General features: G+C 23.5%; 1 protein-coding gene across 1 annotated transcript in view; it reads left to right on the plus strand.

The window, feature by feature from the left end:
- Window positions 1-21,672, plus strand: part of LOC128953144 (zinc finger protein 782-like) — a 58,613-nt gene extending 36,941 nt beyond the window's left edge. Inside the window, exon 6 of the mRNA XM_054298619.1 lies at window positions 21,511-21,672. Within this exon, the coding sequence (XP_054154594.1) occupies window positions 21,511-21,672 (162 nt within the window). The remainder of the gene's footprint in view (window positions 1-21,510) is intronic.
- Window positions 21,673-24,464: the final 2,792 nt, after the last annotated feature.

Consider the following 24,464-nt stretch of genomic DNA (forward strand, 5'->3'; position numbering starts at 1 on the left):
TTATTGTTAATATAAAAATATTGTATTAATCATAAAAACTTAATTAGCAAATAAAAGATAACATTAAAAACATAAAGCTATAATTAATGTAAACAATTAAATAATTTTTTAGTATTTTTTATAATTAAAATAGATTATAAACTAAATTTTGTAATGTTTAATTATATATCAAATAATAATCAAATAAAAACTGTAAAAAATTAATTTAGCTATAGTTTAATAGTATTAATAATTATTTTTATTATATATATATATATATATAAAGAGAATGGATTATCACACCTTATAGTTAAAATAATTTAATTAAAACTTATTATAAGTAATAATTAATTTTTGTTAATTAAAACTTATTAAAAAATTAAATTGAATGCACATATAACTTAATTTGTTTTAATTGGCAAATAACAATAATTTTGTTTTTGTTTTTATTATTTAAATTAACTTTAATCATATAATAATAATTATACAAAATGTCAATATTTCAAAAATAATAATTAATAAAATAATCAATCAAAACAATATTTTCAACTTATATTTTTAAAAAATATTTGTTAGATTTTATAAATTAAGATTTTATTATAAAAATTTTATGTCTACTTGTTTTATAAATATTAATAATATATTATTTGATTGATAGATAAACACATTTAATATACTGTACTATAGAGTCTATAATTTATTGCATTTAATCTTTATTTTACTCTCTCTCTCTCTCTCTCTCTCTCTCTCTCTCTCTCTCTCTCTCTCTCTCTCTCTCTCTCTCTCTCTCTCTCTCTCTCTCTCTCTCTCTCTCTCTCTCTCTCTCTATTATTATTATTTGCAGATAACAAAAAATGATAATAAAACCGGACTTTAAGTTTCATATTTTTCTTAGTATCCATTATTTGAACAAACAATATAAAAGGCAATAAAAACAATAGAAATAGTAATGTTTTGTATTTATATTAGCTATTATTTGTTATCATTGTTTTGTTTGAAAATTAGAATATACAGTAAATGCTGCAAAAAAAGTATTACATTATATTATAATTTTTATTATTATTAGTTATATATTGATATATGATATCCATTGCTAATGAAATACAATATATAAGAGCCAAAAATATATATAAATATTTATTAGTAGTATTAACTGTATTATAGTTATTATTAGTAATCATTGTGTATGTGTATTGTTTTGAATTATTTTAATATTAAATTATATTAATTAATTATGAAGTTAATAAGTTATAAAATTAATAATATTAAATATCTATTGAATAAATTATGTGTATTGAAATCATTAGACAATAGTATTGATTATGAATTAAATAGTTTGACTGAAAATACTAATAATGTTTTGTTTGAATCAATTGATTGCTTGAATTCAATGAATATCCAAAAAACTAATGATTGTATTTCAATGAAAATCACTGATGATTATAGTGACTGTTATAACAACAATAATAATATACGATTCAAGTGTTTTTGGCCTAAAATGTCGGTTCAATACTTATACTAAACAATATTTATGTAATCATCAAACAATTCATACACTTGAAAAAAATATAAATGTTTAGTTAATAATTGTAATCAAACATTTAAAACATCATCGAAATTGTTTTATCATAAAAATTCAAAACATTTAAATACTAAATATGTTTGCAATGTCAACGATTGTGGTAAATGTTTCAAATATAAAACATCATTAATTCAACATAAATCTAACATTCATTTTAATGAAAAGTTTAAATGTGATTATGAAAATTGTAATCAATTGTTTAGACAGAAAAATTTTTTGAGAGCCCATAAACTGAACATACATTTAAAACAAAAACAATTTAAATGTGATGTCGATTATTGTGATAAAACATTTTCAACTAAACAAGATTATAGTAAACACAAAATAAGTCATTTACAGACAAAACAACAATTTAAGTGTTCAATAGATAATTGTTTGAAAACATTTACAACAAATCATTGTTTACGACAACACCTATCCAGAGATCATTCAATTGAACCGAAATATCGTTGCGATTATGAAAACTGCAATAAAATGTTTTATAATTCAAGCGGTTTATGTCATCATCGAACTAATAGTCATTATAGTCGAAAAAATCTATTCAAATGTGATGTCGATAACTGTGGCAAACAATTTAATATGAAATCAAAATTTCAAATTCATCAACAAATACATTCGGGTATTAAACCATTTAAATGTGATGTCAATGATTGTAATAAATGTTTTGGCAGAAATAATATGCTTAGATATCATAAGTATTTAGTTCATCAAATAGTAAACTAAAAAATTATTATAATATATTAAATAATAATTAAATAAATTATAAATTGATATTATTATTTTATTTGTTGTTGAAATTTAACACTTAAATAAATTTTCAAATAAAACATGTATTTAATTTTGTTAGTTTATTAATATTTAATTATGCTTAATTAAAAACCTATTGAAATTTTGATATAAACACATGATTATTAACATTATTATTGTATTTAAAATAAGTGACTAATAAATTAATGTAATGTAATATCAATTGTTTAGTTATTAATTTTTTTTCTAACATTTAATTTTATTTGTTTAATATTAGTATTGTTATTATACTTTTATAGTAATCTTATTTTTATTTAATAAATATTAGTAATAGAATATAATAATAATAATCTTAATATTTATTATACTCTATATTTAATTATTTTAATTATTAAAATTTATTATTTTATTTATATATTAATATTGTTAGTATTAATTTTTATATAAATATTTTTTAAATTAAATAACTTTTAACTTTAGATATTATACTTATATAATAATAATTATTATTAAATACAGAGTCAAACAAAGCAATATTTTTTTTCAGCATTTACTGTATATTATAATTTTCCAACAAAAACAATAATAACACAAATATCTAATATTAATACAAAACATTACTATTTATTTTATATTTTACCTTATTATATTATATGCCTTATTATATATTTTATATAAAAATATTGTTTGATCAAATAATGGATACCATGAAAAATATGAAACTTAAAGTCCGGTTTTATTATCATTTTTGTTGAAACATTTATTATCTGCAAATAATAATAATAGAGAGAGAGAGAGAGAGAGAGAGAGAGAGAGAGAGAGAGAGAGAGAGAGAAAGAGAGAGAGAGAGACAATATCCAGGATTTGTATCCCCCGTTTTTACAATGATTGCATGCACGGGGTTTTGAGAACCCTTTAACTATGTTTCTCTCCAGTATTGTTGGTTATACTGTGTATAGCACTCATAACCGCCGAGAGTGCAGTAGTTAGAGGAGTACCCCTATTAACGATAGGACAGCATTATATATGTGGACAGTTCTTCGTACACATATTATCTGTTTCCTCGCGTTAAAAATCCCAACAAACTTAGGTGGCCCAAACGGGTATCGATCTCGGGTTGTCGTACTCGAAAGCCGACAACTTAGCCTTTCGGCCACCGAGGCCCCATAGAGAGAGAGAGAGAGAGAGAGAGAGATTATTTGTTAACAGATATGTATTAAATAAATGTATTAAATTTTAAATTAACAATTGTTTTATAATTTTTTTTAAATAACTTAAAATAAATTACTATTAATAAATTTTAAAAAAATAAAAAAATATTCGTATATTATGTATGAATAAATGTAATATTTTTGTATAAAAGTTTATTTTATGACTAAATTAAAACAATAAATAAATAAATAAAAATCAATATTTTAAACGATATGATTTAATTTGTTGTAATAATAATAATAATTAGCTTAATAGAGTTATTTTGAAATTCAATCAGTGATACAAACAGTTTTCAAATGTTTAATAATAATTAAGACAATTATGAATATTAATCAGTTTTTTTGATGACAATAACAAAAGTGATGATTGAATCAATTGAATGACAAACAACTAATGACTTATTGATAACAAAAAAAGTTTATAAAAACATTGAATTCATAACATATTAGTTAATTATTAAACTATTATTATGTGTAATGATTATAGTGAGTGCGATAATGATAATACCTGTAATAGTGTAATGATTATTAATAATACTAATAACACAGACACAGCTATTATAATAAAAAATTTGTATAATTTAAATGATTTATTAACTGATTTTACAGTGCAGTGCATATATTATCGACAAAAAATGTCAACAATTGTCATCAATTTAGTGGAAAGTTAGACACTCAGAGAGATAGAGAGACCGCACGACTCATATATTGTTTGTTTGAATATAACTTTACCGATGAGTCCGATCATTGATTGGGAGATAATTAAAGTAAGTTTTTTAGTTTAGTTTTTAATATTATTTTTTGTTTAGTTTTATATAATTAAATAATAATACTTATAATATCATTTAATTTATTTATTTATTTATTGTTGATGTTTTGTTTATCTAACAAAATAATTTAATTGAAAATATTTTTTATATATTTTGAAAAATATTAATAATTTATTAGTAAATTTATAGTTAAATATTAAACAAATGAAATCATAGTAAATAAAAATTACATAAAATTTTATTTAATGGCTGTTATATTTATGATAATTAAGACTATTTTTTATAATAAATAACATATTAGCAGTAAATTTAATACATATGTATTTTTCAATAAAAAATAATATATCTTATTTTTTTAAAAAAAAATTTCTTGTTTAATTAATAATACAATTACATTAAAATTATTTGTTTTGAAATTACAAAAATAAATAAAATAAAATAGTTAATAATAATATATATATATTTTTAATGATAATTAAGAAACTATTTTCTGTTTAAAAATATTTATCGCAATCATTGCAATCACATATTTAAATGGCTTTTATATCCAAATGTTTGGTACGTTTGTGTCGTTGCAAACAATTTGATGTAAAATAAATTTTTTGACAATTTTTATAATCGCATCGAAATTTCGGTTCAATTGAATGATCTCTGGATATGTGTTGTCGTAAACAATAATTTGTTGTAAATGTTTTCTAACACTTGTTATTAACTGAACAATGAAATCGTGGTTTAGATAAATGTATTAATTTATGTCTATTATAATGACTTTTAGTTGAAAATATTTTGATATACTAATTGACACATTAGTCTGAATAATTTATTACAATTTTCATAATTACATTTAAACTTTTTATTTAAATGAACTGTAGATTTATGTCGATATAACAGTGATTTTCTTGTAAAATATTTGCCACAATCGCTGACATCGCAAACATATTTAATATTTAAATGTTTAACACTTTTATGACGTTTCAATGATGACTGAGTTTTGTATTTTTTATTACATTTATTACAATTAAATGGATCTTCAGATGAATGAATTAATTCATGATTAACTAAATTCCGTTCAAAATTAATAGTTATTTTTTTAAATATATATATTATTAAACTTAATTATTGTGTATAAAATAGTATACATTTTATCATTTAAATTTTTATTAGTAATAATTAACTAATTTTAATCTATCACTCATTTAATTCATATGCAATTTTTGTTTATTAATTGAATAATTAAAAATAATAATTTTTTATAAAAACAATAATTCTTGTTTAATAAATAAACAATTAAAATATAATTATTGGTTTTGAAATTACAAAAAACAAATTAAATAAAATAATTAAAAAGATTTTTTTTAACAATATTTAAGACTCTATATTTTAATTAAAATATTTATAGCAATCATTGCAATCACATATTTAAATGGCTTTTATATCATAATGTTTAGATAGTTTGTGTTGTTGCAAACCATTTGATGTAAAATATATTTTTTGACAATCTTTATAATCGCATCGAAATTTAGATTCAATTGAATGATCTCTGGATATATGTTGTCGTAAACAATGATTTGTTGAAAATGTTTTCAAACACTTGTTATTAACTGAACAATGAAATCGTGGTTCAGATAAATGTATTAATTTGTGTTTATTATAATTACTTTTAGATGAAAATTTTTTGTCGCAATAATTGACATCACATCGAAATTGATTATGTTTTAAATGAATTAACATTTTATGTTGTTTTAAATGACACATTTGTGTGAATAATTTATTACAATTATCATAATTACATTTAAACTTTTTATTTAAATGAAAGCTAGATATGTGTCGATTTAAATGTGGTTTTGTTGTAAAACATTTGCCACAATCGTTAACATTGCAAACATATTTAACATTTAAATGATCAATACTTTTATGATAATATAAAGCTGACAATGATTTGAATGTTTTAATACAATTACTGCATTTAATTAGCTTATGTGATGAATGAATGAATTGATGCTTAACTAAATGATTTTCAAAATTAGTTTTAAACCTACATTTAGGCCAAAAACACTTGAATCGCTTGTTATTATTGTTATCCACACGTGTTTTGTTGTTGTTGTCATAACAGTCACTATAATCAGTGATTTTCATAGAAATGCAATCATTTGTTGTGATATTCATTGCATTCAAACATTGAATTTCTTCCCAAAAAACAACACTATTTTGTGTCAAACTATTAGTTTGTTTATCCAAACTATTGTTCAATGATTTCAATTCACTTAATTTATTTAACATATACTTAATATTAACCAATTTATCATTTATTATATCCATTTCTTATTAATTAAAATTAATGTTATAATTAACAACAAATTGACAAAAACAATAGCAATAATAACAACAGATAACTACTAAATACAGAGTCAAACAAACAAAGCAATAGTTTTGGCGCTTATATTGTGTTAATTCAATAGCAATGGATATCAATGTATAACTGATACTAAAAACCGGTTTATTTTATTTTAAAACAACTTTCATGTACTGTATTATACAGTCTGTATATACAGTTCTAGCATTAGCTCACTCACTCACTCACTCACTCACTCACTCACTCACTCACTCACTCACTCACTCACTCACTCACTCACTCACTCACTCACTCACTCACTCACTCACTCACTCACTCACTCACTCACTCACTCACTCACTCACTCACTCACTCACTCACTCAGTCACTCACTCAGTCACTCACTCACTCACTCACTCACTCACTCACTCACTCACTCACTCACTCACTCACTCACTCACCCACCCACCCATTCACTCAAATTAATATTTATTTCCTTGTAAACACACTTTATTAGTACCAAAAAAATATATTAAGAATTTATTAATAAAATTTTTGATATTAATAATTTTTTTAAACATTAAATAACAAAAAAAATATTTAGTTGTCGTTTATTATTTTTATTATTGATAGACATATATAATGATTTAAATAACTATTTAAATGATTTCATATCATTCATACATATTATTAGTGTTTATTTATATACAGTATAATAATATGTGCAAAAATACAGATAAACAACAATAAAAAAAATCATTTATTTAAATGATATAAAAATATTTTGTTGTTATCATTAATAGATTAGAAAATAATAGTTTATATTTATATACAGTATATCTAATAATATTAAAAAATATATTTTATTTATTTGTTGATATTAATTAACTAATTTATAAAAAAATAAATTTATTATATTTTTTAAACATTCATATATCTACTAAAAAATTTGTCACAGTTATCGACATCACATTTGAATGGCTTTAAACACAAATGCGTAATAATACGTTTGTGTTGACCCAAAATAGTTTTAGTAATTTATTAGTTGATATTAATTAAACTAAATGATGAAAAATATACTTATGATATATTAAACCTTGTTTTATTTTGAAAATTTTGTCGCAATTATTGACATCACATTTGAATGATTTTATGTCCGAATGTGTTCGTCGATGTCGTAAAAACATAAATTTAGTAGGAAATTGTTTGTCACAGTTGTCGACATCACATTTGAATGGCTTTAAACCCAAATGATTAATACGTTTGTGTTGAAATAAACTAGATTTAGTAACAAATATTTTGTCACAATTTTTGAAATTGCATTTAAATTGTGATTCAATTGAATGATCCCGTGATTTATGTTGTTGTAAACAACGATTTGTTGTAAAACTTTTCAAACACTTGTTATTAACTGAACAATGAAATCGTGGTTTAGATAAATGTATTAATTTATGTCTATTATAATCACATTTAGATGAAAATATTTTGCCGCAATACTCGACATCACATCGAAATTGTTTATGTTTTAAATGAATTATCACTTTATGTTGTTTTAAATTACTCATTTGTGTGAATAATTTATTGAAATTTTCATAATTACATTTAAACTTTTTATTGAAATGAACGCTAGATTTATGTCGATTTAGATCTGAATTTGAATTAAAACATTTGCCACAATCGTTAACATCACAAAAATGTTTAATATTTAAATGTTTAGCACTTTTATGATAATATAAAGTTGAACTACAGTTGAATAATTTTGAATTTTAATGTTGTTTTGTTGTAAAACATTTGCCACAATCAATGTAATCGCAAACATATTTAATATTTAAATGTTTAGCACTTTTATGACGATTCAATTTTGACTTAGTTTTGTATCTTTTATTACAATAATTACATTTGAATTGTATTTTAGATGAATGAATCAATTGATGTTTAACTAAATTACTTTCAATATTAGTTTTATACCGACATTTGGGCCAAAAACACGTGAATTGCGTTTTATTATTATCCACACGTGTGTTGTTGTTGTCATAACAGTCACTATAATCAGTGATTTTTATAGAAATGCAATTATTTGTTGAAATATTTACTACATTTAAGCCATCAATTGTTTCACACAATTTGTTATTAATTTGTTGTAAATTCAATGACAAACTTTTCAAACTATTTAATTTATTAATTAGTTTAATTAACTCCATAACTGTTTTGCAAAAAAATAATATAACTATTGTCAATAAAACACTAATAACACAACAATAAATTAAAGACTCTATAATACAGTATATTTAATGTGTTTATCTATCAATCAAATGATATTTTATTAATATTTATAAAACAAATAGACTATAGAATAAAATCTTAATTTATAAAATATAACAAATATGCTTTTTAAACATATATTAGTTGAAAATAATGTTTTGATTGATTATTTTTTTTATTTATTAATTATTATTTTCGAAATATTGACATTTTTGAAAAATTATTATATGATTTAAATTAATTTAAATAATTAAAAACAAAACTATTGTTATTTGCCAATTAAAAATAAAACATTTAATTTTACAATTAATCAATTACAATAAATTAAGTTATTATATATTTTTATGTGTGCATACAATTTAATTTTTGTTTAATAAGTTTTAATTATTATTAATAAAATTAAACTATAGTTAAATTATTTTGTTGCAGTTTTTAATATGCTTAATTATCTTTCTATAACTGTATATATTTAGTCAATATATTTATTATATTTATAAGTTTGATAATTAATATAAAATTTTTATATTAACAATAAATATAACAATAATAATACCATATTTAATTCAATGATTTATATCTTATATTTAAAAAAAAATCTAAAGCAAATAAATATCATAATTTTGTTTAGTTATATATATATATATATATATATATATTTTAAATAAAAAGCAGTTTATTACATTAATTATTAATTTAAATGTTTGTACATAAATAGTAGACTTTTTTAATTTAATTAAATTTAACAGTAATTTTATAAAACATCAGTAAATAGTATGAATTTATTGGCAATCAGTTTATAATAATATTGTATTAATTGATTAAAAATCCATTGAATTAAACTTATTATTGCATATTAATAATAATAATATAATTAGTTTTTAAAATTGGTCAAGTTATTTAAATTTTTATTAGTAATAATTAACAAATAAACTAATATTTTAAAACACTCATTTAATTCATATGCAATTTTTTTTAATTAATTGAATAATTAAAAATAATAATATTTTAAAAAAAAACATTATTTCTTGAATAATAAATAAAATAATTACAATATAATTATTGGTTTTGAAATTACAAAAATAAATAAATAATTAAAAGTCATTAACTTTTTTTCTCTAATTTCTGGTTAAAATATTTATCGCAATCATTGCAATCACATATTTAAATGGCTTTTATATCCAAACTTAGTACGTTTGTGTCGTTGCAAACAATTTGATGTAAAATATATTTTTTGACAATCTTTATAATCGCATCGAAATTTTGGTTCAATTAAATGATCTCTGGATATGTGTTGTCGTAAACAATGATTTGTTGTAAATGTTTTCAAACACTTGTTGTTAACTGAACAATGAAATTGTGGTTCAGATATATGTAATAATTTGTGTTTATTATAAACATTTTTAAATGAAAATATTTTGCCGCAATAATCGACATCACATCGAAATTGTTTATGTTTTAAATGAATTAACATTTTATGTGATTTTAAATGACACATTTGTGTGAATAATTTATTACAATTTTCATAATTACATTTAAACTTTTTATTTAAATGAAAGATAGATTTATGTCGATTTAAATCCCAATTTCTAAAAAAACATTTGCCACAATCTTTGTAATCGCATACATATTTAACATTCATATGTTTAGTTTGTTTATGATAATTAAAATTTGATTTTGTTTTGAATGTTTTATTACAATCATTACATTTAATAAGTTTTTCAGATGAATGAGTTAATTGATGAACAATTAAATATTTTTGTTTTTTTGTCTTAAACCGACATTTTGGCCAAAAACACGTGAATCGCATGTTATTGTTATCCACACGTGTGTTGTTGTTGTCATAACAGTCACTATAATCAGTGATTTTCATAGAAATGCAATCATTTGTTGTAATATTCGCTACATTTAAGCCATCAATTGTTTCACACAATTTGTTATTAATTTGTTGTAAATTCAATGACAAACTTTTCAAATTATTTAATTTATTTATTAATTTATTGAGTACTAACTCCATAACTGTTTTGCAAAAAAATAGTATAACTTTAATATAAATAAAACACGTGTTTTTATAAAATATTTAATTTATATTAAACTAAACAGTAAATCATTGGAAAAGGATATCACTTTTTATATGATTTTTGTTTTGTTTAATCCTTAAACCTGTTTAATAATATTTATTTCTTTTATTATTTATTTTGGTTATACTTATATATTATAACAGATTTTCATCAATAATTTTCTATTAAGTTTTCCTATTATTATAATATTTGTTGTATATTAATGATAAATAATATATATATTATATATAGATATTTATGTCAAATTAAATTAATGAAATTAAATAATTAAATAATAATTAAAATAATAGTTATTTTTAAATATATATATATTATTGTATTTATATGATTGTATATAAAAACTGTATAATAAAGTATAAATATTATGATTTGACTTATTATTAGTAATAATTAGCATATTAATAGTTAGTTAATAACTTAACACTCATTTAATTAATATGCAATTAAATCTTTATTAATTGAATAATTTAAAAATAATATATTTCTTGTATAATAAATAAAACAATTTCAATTGAATTATTGGTTTTGAAATTACAATAAAATAATTAAAAACAATATTTATTTTTTAAGACTCAATTTTCTGGTTTAAAATATTTTGGCAAATATTGAGATCACATATTTAAATGGCTTTATATATCCAAATGTTTAATACGTTTGTGTTGTTGCAAACAAATTGATGTAAAATATATTTTTTGACAATTTTTATAATCGCATCGAAATTTGGGTTCAATTGAATGATCTCTGGATATGTGTTGTCGTAAACAATGATTTGTTGTAAATGTTTTCAAACATTTGTCGTTAACTGAACAATGAAATCGTGGTTTAGATATATGTATTAATTTATATCTACTATAATGACATTTATTTGAAAAAATTTTGCCACAATAATCAAAATCACATCGATATTGTTTATGTTTTAAATGAATTAACAATTTATGTTGTTTTAAATGACATAATTGTGTGAATAATTTATTGCAATTTTCATAATTACATTTAAATTTTTTATTATTTAAATGAACTGTAGATTTATGTTTATTTAAATCATAATTTCTAGTAAAACATTTGCGACAATTGTTGTAATCACAAACATATTTAATATTTAAATGTTTAACACTTTTATGACGTTTCAAAGCTAACTGAGTTTTGTATCTTTTATTACAATTATTACATATGAAATGTTTATTAGATGAATGAATTAATTGATGTCTAATTAAATTGCTTTCTTTATTAGTTTTAAACAGACATTTAGGCCAAAAACACGTGAATCGCGTGTTATAGTCATCCACACGTGTGTTGTTGTCATAATAGTCACTATAATCAGTGATTTTCATAGAAATACAATCATTTGTTGTAAAATTCACTACATTTAAGCCATCAATTGTTTCACACAATTTGTTATTAATTTGTTGTAAATTCAATGACAAACTTTTCAAATTATTTAATTTATTAATTAGTTTAATTAACTCCATAACTGTAGAGTAAAAATAATATAACTTTAATATAAATAAAACACGTGTCTTTTTATAAGATATTTAATTTATATTAAACCAAACAGTAAATCATTTGCAAAAGGATATCACTTTAAATATGATTTTTGTTTTGTTTAATCCTTAAACCTGTTTATTAATATTTATTACTTGAATTATTTATTTTAATAATTTATATATTATAAATAACAGATTTTCATCTATAATTTTTAATTAAATTTTCTTATTATTATAAATATAACAATATTTAAATATAATTTTTATGTCAAATTAAATTAATATTTATTTATTTTTTAATTTATACATATTTTTATCAGTAAAATTAATGATTGTATAAAAAACTGCATAATAAATTTTACATTTTATGATTAATTTTAATTATTAATAATTAACAATTAAAACTATTTATATATATATAATTTAATTTATATAAGTAAAATAACACATTTTTTATAGAGATCTGAGATAATAATAATAAATTGTATATTTATTTGATGTTTGCATTAATTTATATTAAACTGTAATATGAAATATTTTTTTTAATACAATTATTGTTTACAATTTCTATTCAATTAACTAAACTTATTGTATTTAATAATTTATTTTTATTAATTAATTAACCCTATTGTTTATATATATATTTAATGTTTAATTTTATAAACTGTAATTAATAAAAAAATACTATTAATAAATAAAGTTTATATATATATATATATAAAAATATTAACGTATAGTATGTATGAATGAATGCAATATTTTTGTATAAAAGTTTATTTTGTGACTAAATTAAAACAAAATAAAATCAATACTACAAATGATAGGATTTTTTTGTTGTTATTATAATAATAATAATAAGTTTAATATTTTAAATTCAATCAGTGATATAAAGAGTTGTCAAATATTTAATAATAATAATAATAATAATAATAATAATAATAATAATAAGTTTAATAAAGTTATTTTAAATTCAATCAGTGATATAAACAGTTGTCAAATATTTAATAATAATAATAATAATAATAATAATAATTAAGACAATTATGAAAATAATCAGTTTTTTTGATGACAATAACAAAAGTGATGATTGAATCAATTGAATGTCAAACAAGTAATGACTGTTTGATAACAACAAACAAAAAATTTTGTGAAAACTGTTTGATACTAAACATTGATATTATTTTATTAATTAAAACATTGCATTTTTAAAACATTTCATATAATCAGTTAATTATTAAACTATTATTATTTGTAATGATTATAGTGAGTGCGATAATAATAATAATAATAATAATAATAATAGTGTAATGGATATTACTGTAATAATAATATAAATAACACACACCTATTATAATAAACAATTTGTATAATTTAAATGATTTATTAACTGATTAACAGTGCAGTGCATATATATTATCGACAAAAAATGTCAACAATTGTCATCAATTTAGTGGACAGTTAGCCGATGAGAGAGAGAGAGAGAGAGAGAGAGAGAGAGAGAGAGAGAGAGAGACCGCACGACTCATATATAGTTTGTTTGAATATAACTTTACCGATGAGTCCAACCATTGATTGGGATATAATTAGAGTAAGTTTTTTCCTTAAATTATTTTTTTAATTTAATTTTTTACTAGTATTTTTGTTTAGTTTTTTATATTTAAATAATAATATTTATAATATCATTTAATTTATTTATTTATTTTTTTGTTGTTGATATTTTGTTTGTCTAACAAAATAATTTAATTGAAAATATTTTTTATATATTTTGGAAAAAATTTAATAATTTATTAGTAAATTTATAGTTTAAATTAAAATTAATTAAACAATTGAAATCATACTAAATAAAAATTACATAAAATTTTATTCATGACCGTTATATTTATGATAATTAAGACTATTTTTTCTGGCAAAAAATTTATTACAATCATTGACATGACATTTGAATGGTTTAATGAATGAATAAGTATTATTATTGTTTATTTATATACATTGATTGTGAAATAATAATAGTGTAATGGATATTAATAATACAAATAACACACACCTATTATAATAAACAATTTGTATAATTTAAATGATTTATTAACTGATTTCCAGTGCAGTGCATATATATTATCGACAAAAAATGTCAACAATTGTCATTAATTTAGTGGACAGTTAGACAATGAGAGAGAGAGACCGCACGACTCATATATAGTTTGTTTGAATATAACTTTACCGATGAGTCCGATCATTGATTGGGAGATAATTAAAGTAAGTTTTTTCCTTAAATTATTTTTTTAAATTTAGTTTTTTAATAGTATTTTTGTTTAGTTTTATATATTTAAATAATAATACTTATAATATCATTTTATTTATTTATTTATTGTTGATGTTTTGTTTATCTAACAAAATAATTTAATTGAAAATATTTAAATATATTTCGAAAAAAAATATAATTTATTTATTAGTAAATTTATAGTACAATTGAAATCATACTAAATAAAAATTACATTAAATTTTATTTAATGACTGTTATATTTATGATAATTAAGACTATTTTTTCTGGTAAAAAATTTATTACAATCATTGACATCACATTTGAATGGTTTAATGCCTGAATGTGTTTGTCGTCGATGTCGTAAAAGTCCAGATTTTAAAGCATATTGTTTGCCACAGTTATCGACATCACATTTGAATGCCTTTACATCCAAATGAACAGTACGTTTGTGACTAATTAAACCTTTTTTATATTCAAAATATTTGTTACAATTATTGTAATTGCATTGATATTTTGGTTCAATTGAATGATCTCTGGATTTGTGTTGTCGTAAACAATGAGTTGTTGTAAATATTTTCAAACACTCGTTAACTGAACAATTGAATTGTTTTTTAGTTAAATGAGTAAATTTGTGTGTTTTATATTCATAATTAGTTGAAAATGTTTTATCGCAATACTCGACATCACATTTAAATGATTTTTGTTTCAAATGAACAGCTTTTTGATGACAATTTAAATTAGATTTATATGTAAATGTTTTGTTACAATTATCATAATTACAATTAAACTTATTATTAAAATGAACATTAGATTTATGTTGATTTAAATTTGAAGTTGAATTAAAACTATTGCCACAATCGTTGACATCGCAAACATATTTAACATTCAAATGATAAGTTTTTTTATGTGAATATAATTGTGTCTGTGTTTTGAATGTTTTATTACAATCATTACATTTGAATGTTTTATGAGATGAATGATTGAGTTTATGTTTAACTAAATTGCTTTCATTATTAGTTTTAAACCGACATTTAGGCCAAAAACACTTGAATCGCGTGTTATTGTTATCCACACGTGTTTTGTTGTTGTTGTTGTTGTCATAACAGTCACTATAATCAATGATTTTCATTGAAATGCAATCATTAGTTATTATATTCACTTCATTTAAACATTGAATCGTTTCGCACAAAACATCAGTATTTTGTGACAAACTATTGGTTTGTTTATCACTAATACTATTGTGTAATGATTTCAATTCACTTAATTTATTTAACATATACTTAATATTAACAAATTTATCATTTATTACATCCATTTCATATTAATTATAATTAATATTAAAATTAACACGAAATTGACAAAAAAATAGTAATATTAACTACAGATAACTACTAAATACAGAGTCAAACAAACAAAGCAATAGTTTTGGCGCTTATATTGTGTTTTTCAATAGCAATGGATATCAATGTATAACTGATACTAAAAACCGGTTTTATTTTCTTTTAAAACAAACTACAGTTTTAGTATAGCTCTCTCTCTCTCTCTCTCTCTCTCTCTCTCTCTCTCTCTCTCTCTCTCTCTCTCTCTCTCTCTCTCTCTCTCTCTCTCTCTCTCTCTCTCTCTCTCTCTCTCTCTCTCACTCACTTACTAAATCATTCACTGAAATTATTATTACGTTAGTTATAAACAAATTTATTAACAAAAAATAATTAATTTTATTAAATATTTTAAACAAAACAAAAAAAATATTTAGTTGTCTTTTATTTTTGTTGATTATTATTGTATTATTAAATTAGATATCTATAATGATAATAACTTTTTGAATCATTAAATAGCATTCATAGATAAGTATTATTATTGTTTATTTATATACAGTATAATATGATAATATGTAAAAAACATATAAACAAAAATGTTAGATAATATTGCTTATGTAATGTATGAGTTGTTTTATGATAATCAAAATTTTTGTGTATTATTAGTTTTAAACCGACATTTAGGCCAAAAACACTTGAATCGCTTGTTATTGTTGATGTAATAACAGTCACTATAATCAGTGATTTTCATTGAAATGCAATCATTTGTTGTAATATTCATTGAATTCAAGCCATCAATCGATTCGCACAAAACATCAGTATTTTGTGACAAACTATTTGTTTATTTTATCAATAATACTATTGTGTATTTAAATACAGTATATCTAATCAGTAAACAAATAATATTTAAAAAAAAAATTATTTAGTTATTAGTTGACTAATTGATGAAAAATATATTTATGATATTTGAAACTTTCTTTTCTTTTAAAAAATTTGTTGCAATTATTTACATCACATTTATAATTGATTTAATGTCTGAATGTGTTCGTCGATGTCGTAAAAAACTATTTTTAACAGCAAATTGTTTCATATAGTTGTCGTCGACATCGCATTTGAATGGCTTTAAATTATACCCAAATGAACAGTACGTTTGTGACAATTCAAACCAATTGAAGTTAAAAATGTTTTTTCACAGTTTTTATAATTGCATTTAAATTGTGATTCAATTGAATGATCCCGTGATTTGTGTTGTCGTAAACAATGATTTGTTGTAAATGTTTTTAAACACTCGTTTACTGAACAATTAAATTGTTTTTTCCTCAAATGACTTAATTTATGTATTTTATATTTGCCTTTAGTTGAAAATGTTTTATTACAATATTCAACATCACATTTAAATAATATTTGCTTTAAATGATATTAAAGTAGATATCATTTTATTTTATATATGAGTTTTTTTATTTAATCTTTAAAATCTATTTATTATCTGTTTAATTAGTATTATTAGTTTATTAGTACATATCATTTTATATAGAGGTGGTTCATAGTTATCATTATATTAAAACAATTAATGTATAATTTATTTATGCTTTAAAGATATATTAATTGATTAAATTTAATATTTTTATATAATTATAATAAGTTTTTTTTATCAGTGAGTTGGACTAAATTGAGGGCCAGTACTATATATATACATCAAAACACAAAATACATTAGTATTAGTATACCTTAAGTATAAAATGTAATAACAATTAATAAACAGGTTTAAGGATTAAATATAAATATATATATATATCTGTATATACAGTGATATGATATCCATTTCCTATTTTAGTCATTGTTTGGTGTGATTTTCAACGTTAGAAACGGTATCTAAAAACCGTTTTGTGATGAGTTTTTGAGGGATACACCTGAAAGATATGTATTGTTTGTTTGTCACCCAATTGGTTGAGCAAACAGTTTGAGGACTAACCAAATGAAATACCAATATTTACTTAAATATATTTTTAATTGTTTTATCGCAATACTCGACATCTCATTTATATATTTTTTTATTTTTTTTAATTATTAATAACGTGAAGGAATATCATCTCTCTCTCTCTCTCTCTTTCTCTCTAACTCACTCACCCACTCACTAAACTACATAAATTATGATTAATTTCGTAATAAAAACACCAGGGTTGTAAAAATGTTTTGACATTTGTACATGACTGTACATACACGTAAAGTTGTACGATATTTGAATATTTTATTACAATAATTACATTTGAATTGTTTTTTAGATGAATGAATCAATTGATGTTCAATTAAATTAAATTTATTAGTAAAATTGATCCGACATTTGGGCCAAAAGCATATAAATTGGTTATTATTATCTACACGTGTGTTGTTGTTGTCATAACAGTCACTATAATCAATGATTTTCATAGAAATGCAATCATTTGTTGTTTGAATATTCATTGCATTCAAGCCATCAATTGTCTCAAACAAAACACTACTAATAATATTTTGTGACAAACTATATGTTTGTTTATCACTAATACTAATGTGTAATGATTTCAATACACATAATCTATTTAACATATACTTAATATTAACCAATTTATCATTTATTATATCCATTTCTTAATATTAAGAGTTTTATTATTTATTGAATCCATATTTATTATATAAAATAAAAAAAAATTATTGAAACAAAATATACAAACAAATTTATAGCAAAACAGTGATAACTACTACTCAAATACAAGTGTCTCAAACAAAACTAAAAGCAATAGTTTTGGCTCTTATATTGTGTTAATTCAATAGCAATGGATATCCAATGTATAACACAACTGATACTATAAACTACTTGTACTGAATATTTGTAGTAAAACTATCACCCACTCATCCACCCACTCACTCACCCACTGAATAAATAATAAACAAGGTTCACATATCTACTGTATTGTCATATATTGTTAGCAAAATTGTAAAAATCAGTTAACTATTAGTTTAGTTTATATTGTAATTTGTAAAACACATGTGTCGTACATATGTTTGATGAGATTTTTGTGTGTAAAACAGTTAATGTTATAAATATACTGTATATATAAATATATATAATGTATAGAAACTTGTTTAAAATTATTTATTATAAACTTAAAACAAAAATAATAATATTAAGTAAAATAACATATATTTTTTGATAGAGATGATAGATATTAATAATAAATTGCATTTTAAACATATATTAGATATACATATATATATATATATTAAACAATATTGCAAATATTTTTTTAATTGATTATTTTATTAATTATTATTATATGATTAAAATTAATTCAAATAATTAAAAACAAAAACAAAACTATTAATATTTGCCAATTAAAAATAAAATATTTAATTTTACAATTAAACAATTACAATATATTAAGTTATATGTTTATATGTGCATAAAATTTATTTTTTTTAATAAGTTTTAATTAACAAAAATAAATTATTACTTATATTATTACTAATCATTAGTTTTAATTAAATTATTTTAATTATACGGTGATTCAGGGTCCTGTCAATAGACATATTATAAATATAATTATTAATACTATTAAACTATAGCTAAATTATTTTGTTACAGTTTTTAAAATGTTTTTATCTATATATACAGTATATATTTATTTTGTCAAACAATGTTAATTAAATAATTTTTATCATATATTATTACACTAATTAACTAATTTTAGTTTTTTTTCTGATTAATTTAATTATGTTTATATTATATTAAATTAAAATGCGTGTTATTATATATTTATATATTAATATAATAAAATCAAACAAATATTTTTACGGTTACTTTTTAAACATATAAGTTGCAAATAGTATAATAAAAATTATTTGATAATTAATTGATATATAATTAAACATTACAAAATTAGTTTATAATTTTATTATATTGCAATAGTGGGTCAAATCAGCAAAATAGTTTTGTTTTTATTTAAATAATTAAAAACATAATTATTACATAAGCTAAATTATTGAAAACTTTCCCTATAATAAACAAATGCTTATATACACTAATATTTCAACATTAAATAATTTTATATTGAAGTCAAGGATATATTGTAAGGGTATTTTATTTGTTATACTCTGAAAAATTATTTCAAAAATTATTCTTATTTTTATTTGTTAAAAATTTATAACAGCACTAAAATGTTTTACAAAAAACCTAAAGGTAAACACCTTGTTTTTAAGGAAACTTTATCCAATATTTTGTGTTAAATAGAGTGTTAAAATAATGCACTAAAATGTTATAGAAAAAATTAAATAGTAAACTCCCAGTTTTAATAGTGATTAAATCCTGACTCAATGTGACACACTTTCTCCTCACGTACACTTTAGTATAAATAGAGGTGTCTCTCAGACACCAAAATCAGTTCTCCACTTGGAGTCATACTACGTGTATTGCTTTAGAGTGAATTAATAAAAGTATTTGCATATTACTTTGTGTGTGTTTACTTTCTCGACGCGGACCAATCGTTGGACATCTTAAGGGACGCCTTCAGAATACATCCATAACCACGCGGACGTTAAACAACTATTACGTAAGTAAATATTTTTATTATGAGAACTCCGGCACCGTACCGTATACGGGGGCATCTCACACCCGAACTCTTATTGGAACCTACGGGTGAACCTACGGGTGAACCTACGGGTGAACCTACGGGTGAACCTACGGGTGAACCTACGGGTGAACCTACGGGTGAACCTACGGGTGAACCTACGGGTGAACCTACGGGTGAACCTACGGGTGTACCTACGGGTGAACCTACGGGTGAACCTACGGGTGAACCTACGGGTGAACCTACGGGTGAACCTACGGGTGAACCTACGGGTGAACCTACGGGTGAACCTACAGGTGAACCTACGGGTGAACCTACGGGTGAACCTACAGGTGAACCTACAGGTGAACCTACGGGTGAACCTACGAGAGTACCTGCAGGTGAACCTACGAGAGTACCTACAGGTGAACCTACGAGAGTACCTACAGGTGAACCTACGAGAGTACCTACAGGTGAACCTACGAGAGTACCTACAGGTGAACCTACGAGAGTACCTACAGGTGAACCTACGAGAGTACCTACAGGTGAACCTACGAGAGAACCTAAACTAACGACATGACAGAGACACTGAGGTATGCAATATTTTAGGATAACATACCTATAAGATAACCTACCTATATTGTAATCTGATTATAAGGAACCTACTCATATAGTAAACTATCTATAATGTAACCTGCTTATATGGTAACCTATCTATAAGGTAATCTAACTGCACGGTAACCTATCTATAGTTGTCTGCCGATATGGTAGTCCATCTATAAGATAACCTACCTGTATGTTTACCTACCTATAAGATAACCTACCTATACGGCAACCTACATATATGATAACCTACTTATGGGTTAACTCCTATAAAGCAACCTACGTATATGGTAATCCATCTATAAGGTATCCTATCCTGAAGGTAATTGCATACCCGATGACATGTCCGTTGTCAACTACAAACATGAACACGGTTACTCCCGTATAGTAGGAGTTACCCGACTATGTCGGGGAACAAGGGGATCCGCTCGCCCCTTAAGCCACACACCACGAAACCGACCGGGTTGAGAGCCCAACCGTAAGGGCCGGTGGTATATTACCGAGTGTTTTGGTTTACATAAGTTAGTTTAGCTTAGTCCTAAATGTCAGTAATACCCCACTTCCCCTACATTTGGTGAGCAACGATGAGGGATCAAATGATACCCGAGACTGGCGTTGAGTCCGAGCCGAATGGCTTTGGGCGTAGCCAGTATTCAACATAAATTATAGGCCTGTCCGAGCATGATGTCTTAGGGCGTTGCCTATAATACATTTATCACTACGTAGTATGGAACCACAACCTTCAACGTCATATGAAAGTCCAGACTTTGCCCCGCTTAGCAAAGAAGAAATGGACGACTTCTTCACTACATTATCTACATACGATAACAATAAAATATTAGAAGAGATGCACTCACTCGGATTTGATGAACTATCTTCTGGAACGTCACCTATTTCGAATACAGATATCGATGCGATTTATGGTGAGTCATCACCAAAACGCATCAAAACTGAACCTTGTGATGAAACCATTACTAATATCAATGCGGGTGTTGAGCCAATTGTTCAATTTGTTGAAAATTTTCACGGCTGTTATGAAAACGAGATAACAGTTAAGACCGAGTCTGACCTACCCCAGGTTTGGGATACTGGTCTGCGGGCACCAGTGGATGGTAACTGGTGGCTATCTGATCAGTTGAAACCTGTAGATATACATTGGATGGAACAACTTAAACCTGATGTCATCACCGAATATTCACCAATAAATCCAAAAATGGCACCAACGGAAATTTTACTGACCGATAATTGGCACACATACGACACGTACGTTACAGCTGTTGGTATCTCGTCAAGAGAAATTGTCATTGGACTCAACACTGGATATCTATACGTTTACAGTCTCGACGGCTATCAATTCCGTTTATCAATGGTAGCGACAACTGATGAGGTCACATGTATAGTTCCACTCAACGACTATGGGATGTACATAATTACTGATAATAGTAACATATACTATTTTAATGCAAACACGTATAACATTACAAACATCGGTGAAGAGCGTGTAGTTTCACTACAGAAAACCGAGTTTGGCATACTAGGGATGACATATGGAGGGCGATTAATCCGAATCAATGACGGCAATATTCACGACGTCACTTATGAAATTATTGGATATTTGGCAACAGGAGTATCAGATTTTAGTATACTATCTGCTCGTCGATTCTTCTATCCAAATGACGGACTTATCCTACTCTTACAAAATGGCGAGAACGTGGCGTTGATTAGAGTTTATATTGAAAATCACTCATTCAACTATGAACTTATATATCAGACAAGATTGTTATCATTCGACAACCAACCGCTTAATTTATACACAATCGGGGAAATGAAGATTGTAGGCGTTGAACTGTCAGAAACTGGACAACTGCTTTATAGCTTTGACGTTAAAGCTATGTTACAATCAAAGATGGAATTTCAAACCTATCGATTACCAGAGTCCCACGTTAGGAAAATAGCCATCGGAGCCGGAGAAATGATGGTTGTATGTGATTGTAATCTAATATACATTTACGATATGCAGTTCATGACAGTCAAGTATACCGTTCAGATGGAAAATTTTATAACATTTCTACAGAAATATAAAAACCGTTTAATGATCACAGGGCTAACCAATGGATATTTGCTAATAAACCGCTTACCACAAACTGGAAAATGTTGTACCCGTTGTGAGAATTTTTTGCCACAAATTATAAATGGGTTTCCTAGTGGATTTATCGTTTGCCAACATAGCTTTATTCGATACAAATAATTTATATAACCTTATATTTGTATTTCTTATAATAATTAAAATTATAATAAATTTGGTGTTGGATTAATAAATAGTATTATTTATTATAGACTGTATGTGTCCGAAATATTTTCCGTACGGGAAACCGAGGAATAACACCTGTTATTCTTACTGTCCTTTTTGTCATATTTTGGTTGACGACAATCTTATGCTATTACATTGTCGTGAGTGTAATAAACGTTTGAGTGAATCAAAATTCAACGAAGACCAACAAATTGCCGAAAGTTATTTATACATCTTCAAGTATCTGCCGATCAAACAGTTTGAAGTACGTTCCAAATACTTGATTGATTTCAACAAAGAAAAAGTATTTAATTGTGTGGATAGTTTATACAAACTTATTAACGCAACCAAACGTGGACTTATATTCATTTTGCCATTAAATTTTCCAATACCAAGATATGGTAGAAAACAGTTTATAAACGAGTTCTATTCATTGATAACCGAGAAAGTAGACTTACTACCAACGTTTTTGGACTCACCTCTGTTGGATCATACGTTTTTCTTAGAAGCTATAACTGAACCATTAATTCTTGACGTACGCAACGATCGAATAACTGCTTAATTGTCGTAAGCAGAACATTTTAATGCCGTATAGAATTAGAATACACGGAATTTGGCAAGACATTAAACTAACACCTGAAGAACTAGTTACTGTAGCTTCAGGATTAAATAATAAAAGAAAGCAACTCCTTGGAAAAAGGTCATATAATTGTATAATCATATTTTGTAAAACTTATAACCTTCAATTTAAAATCAAAAAACGTCAGCTAAGTCCAGAAGATTATTTCATTCAACTGCTAATACCTTCCATGAAAATTTGTTTGTCGGTTATAAGTACATCATATACCAAAGCTAAGCGTTTGTTAGCATACAAATTACATAGAGAATATACAAAACAAATCACATATTTTATAGAATGAATGAACGATTTATATCGGATTTAAGATCATTTGATAATTCAAGATTATAC

This window comes from Oppia nitens, unplaced genomic scaffold (genome assembly GCF_028296485.1).
Source record: "Oppia nitens isolate AA-2021 unplaced genomic scaffold, nextdenovo-longstitch-racon4-pilon3 scaffold20_pilon_pilon_pilon, whole genome shotgun sequence".
NCBI classification, from domain to species: domain Eukaryota; kingdom Metazoa; phylum Arthropoda; class Arachnida; order Sarcoptiformes; family Oppiidae; genus Oppia; species Oppia nitens.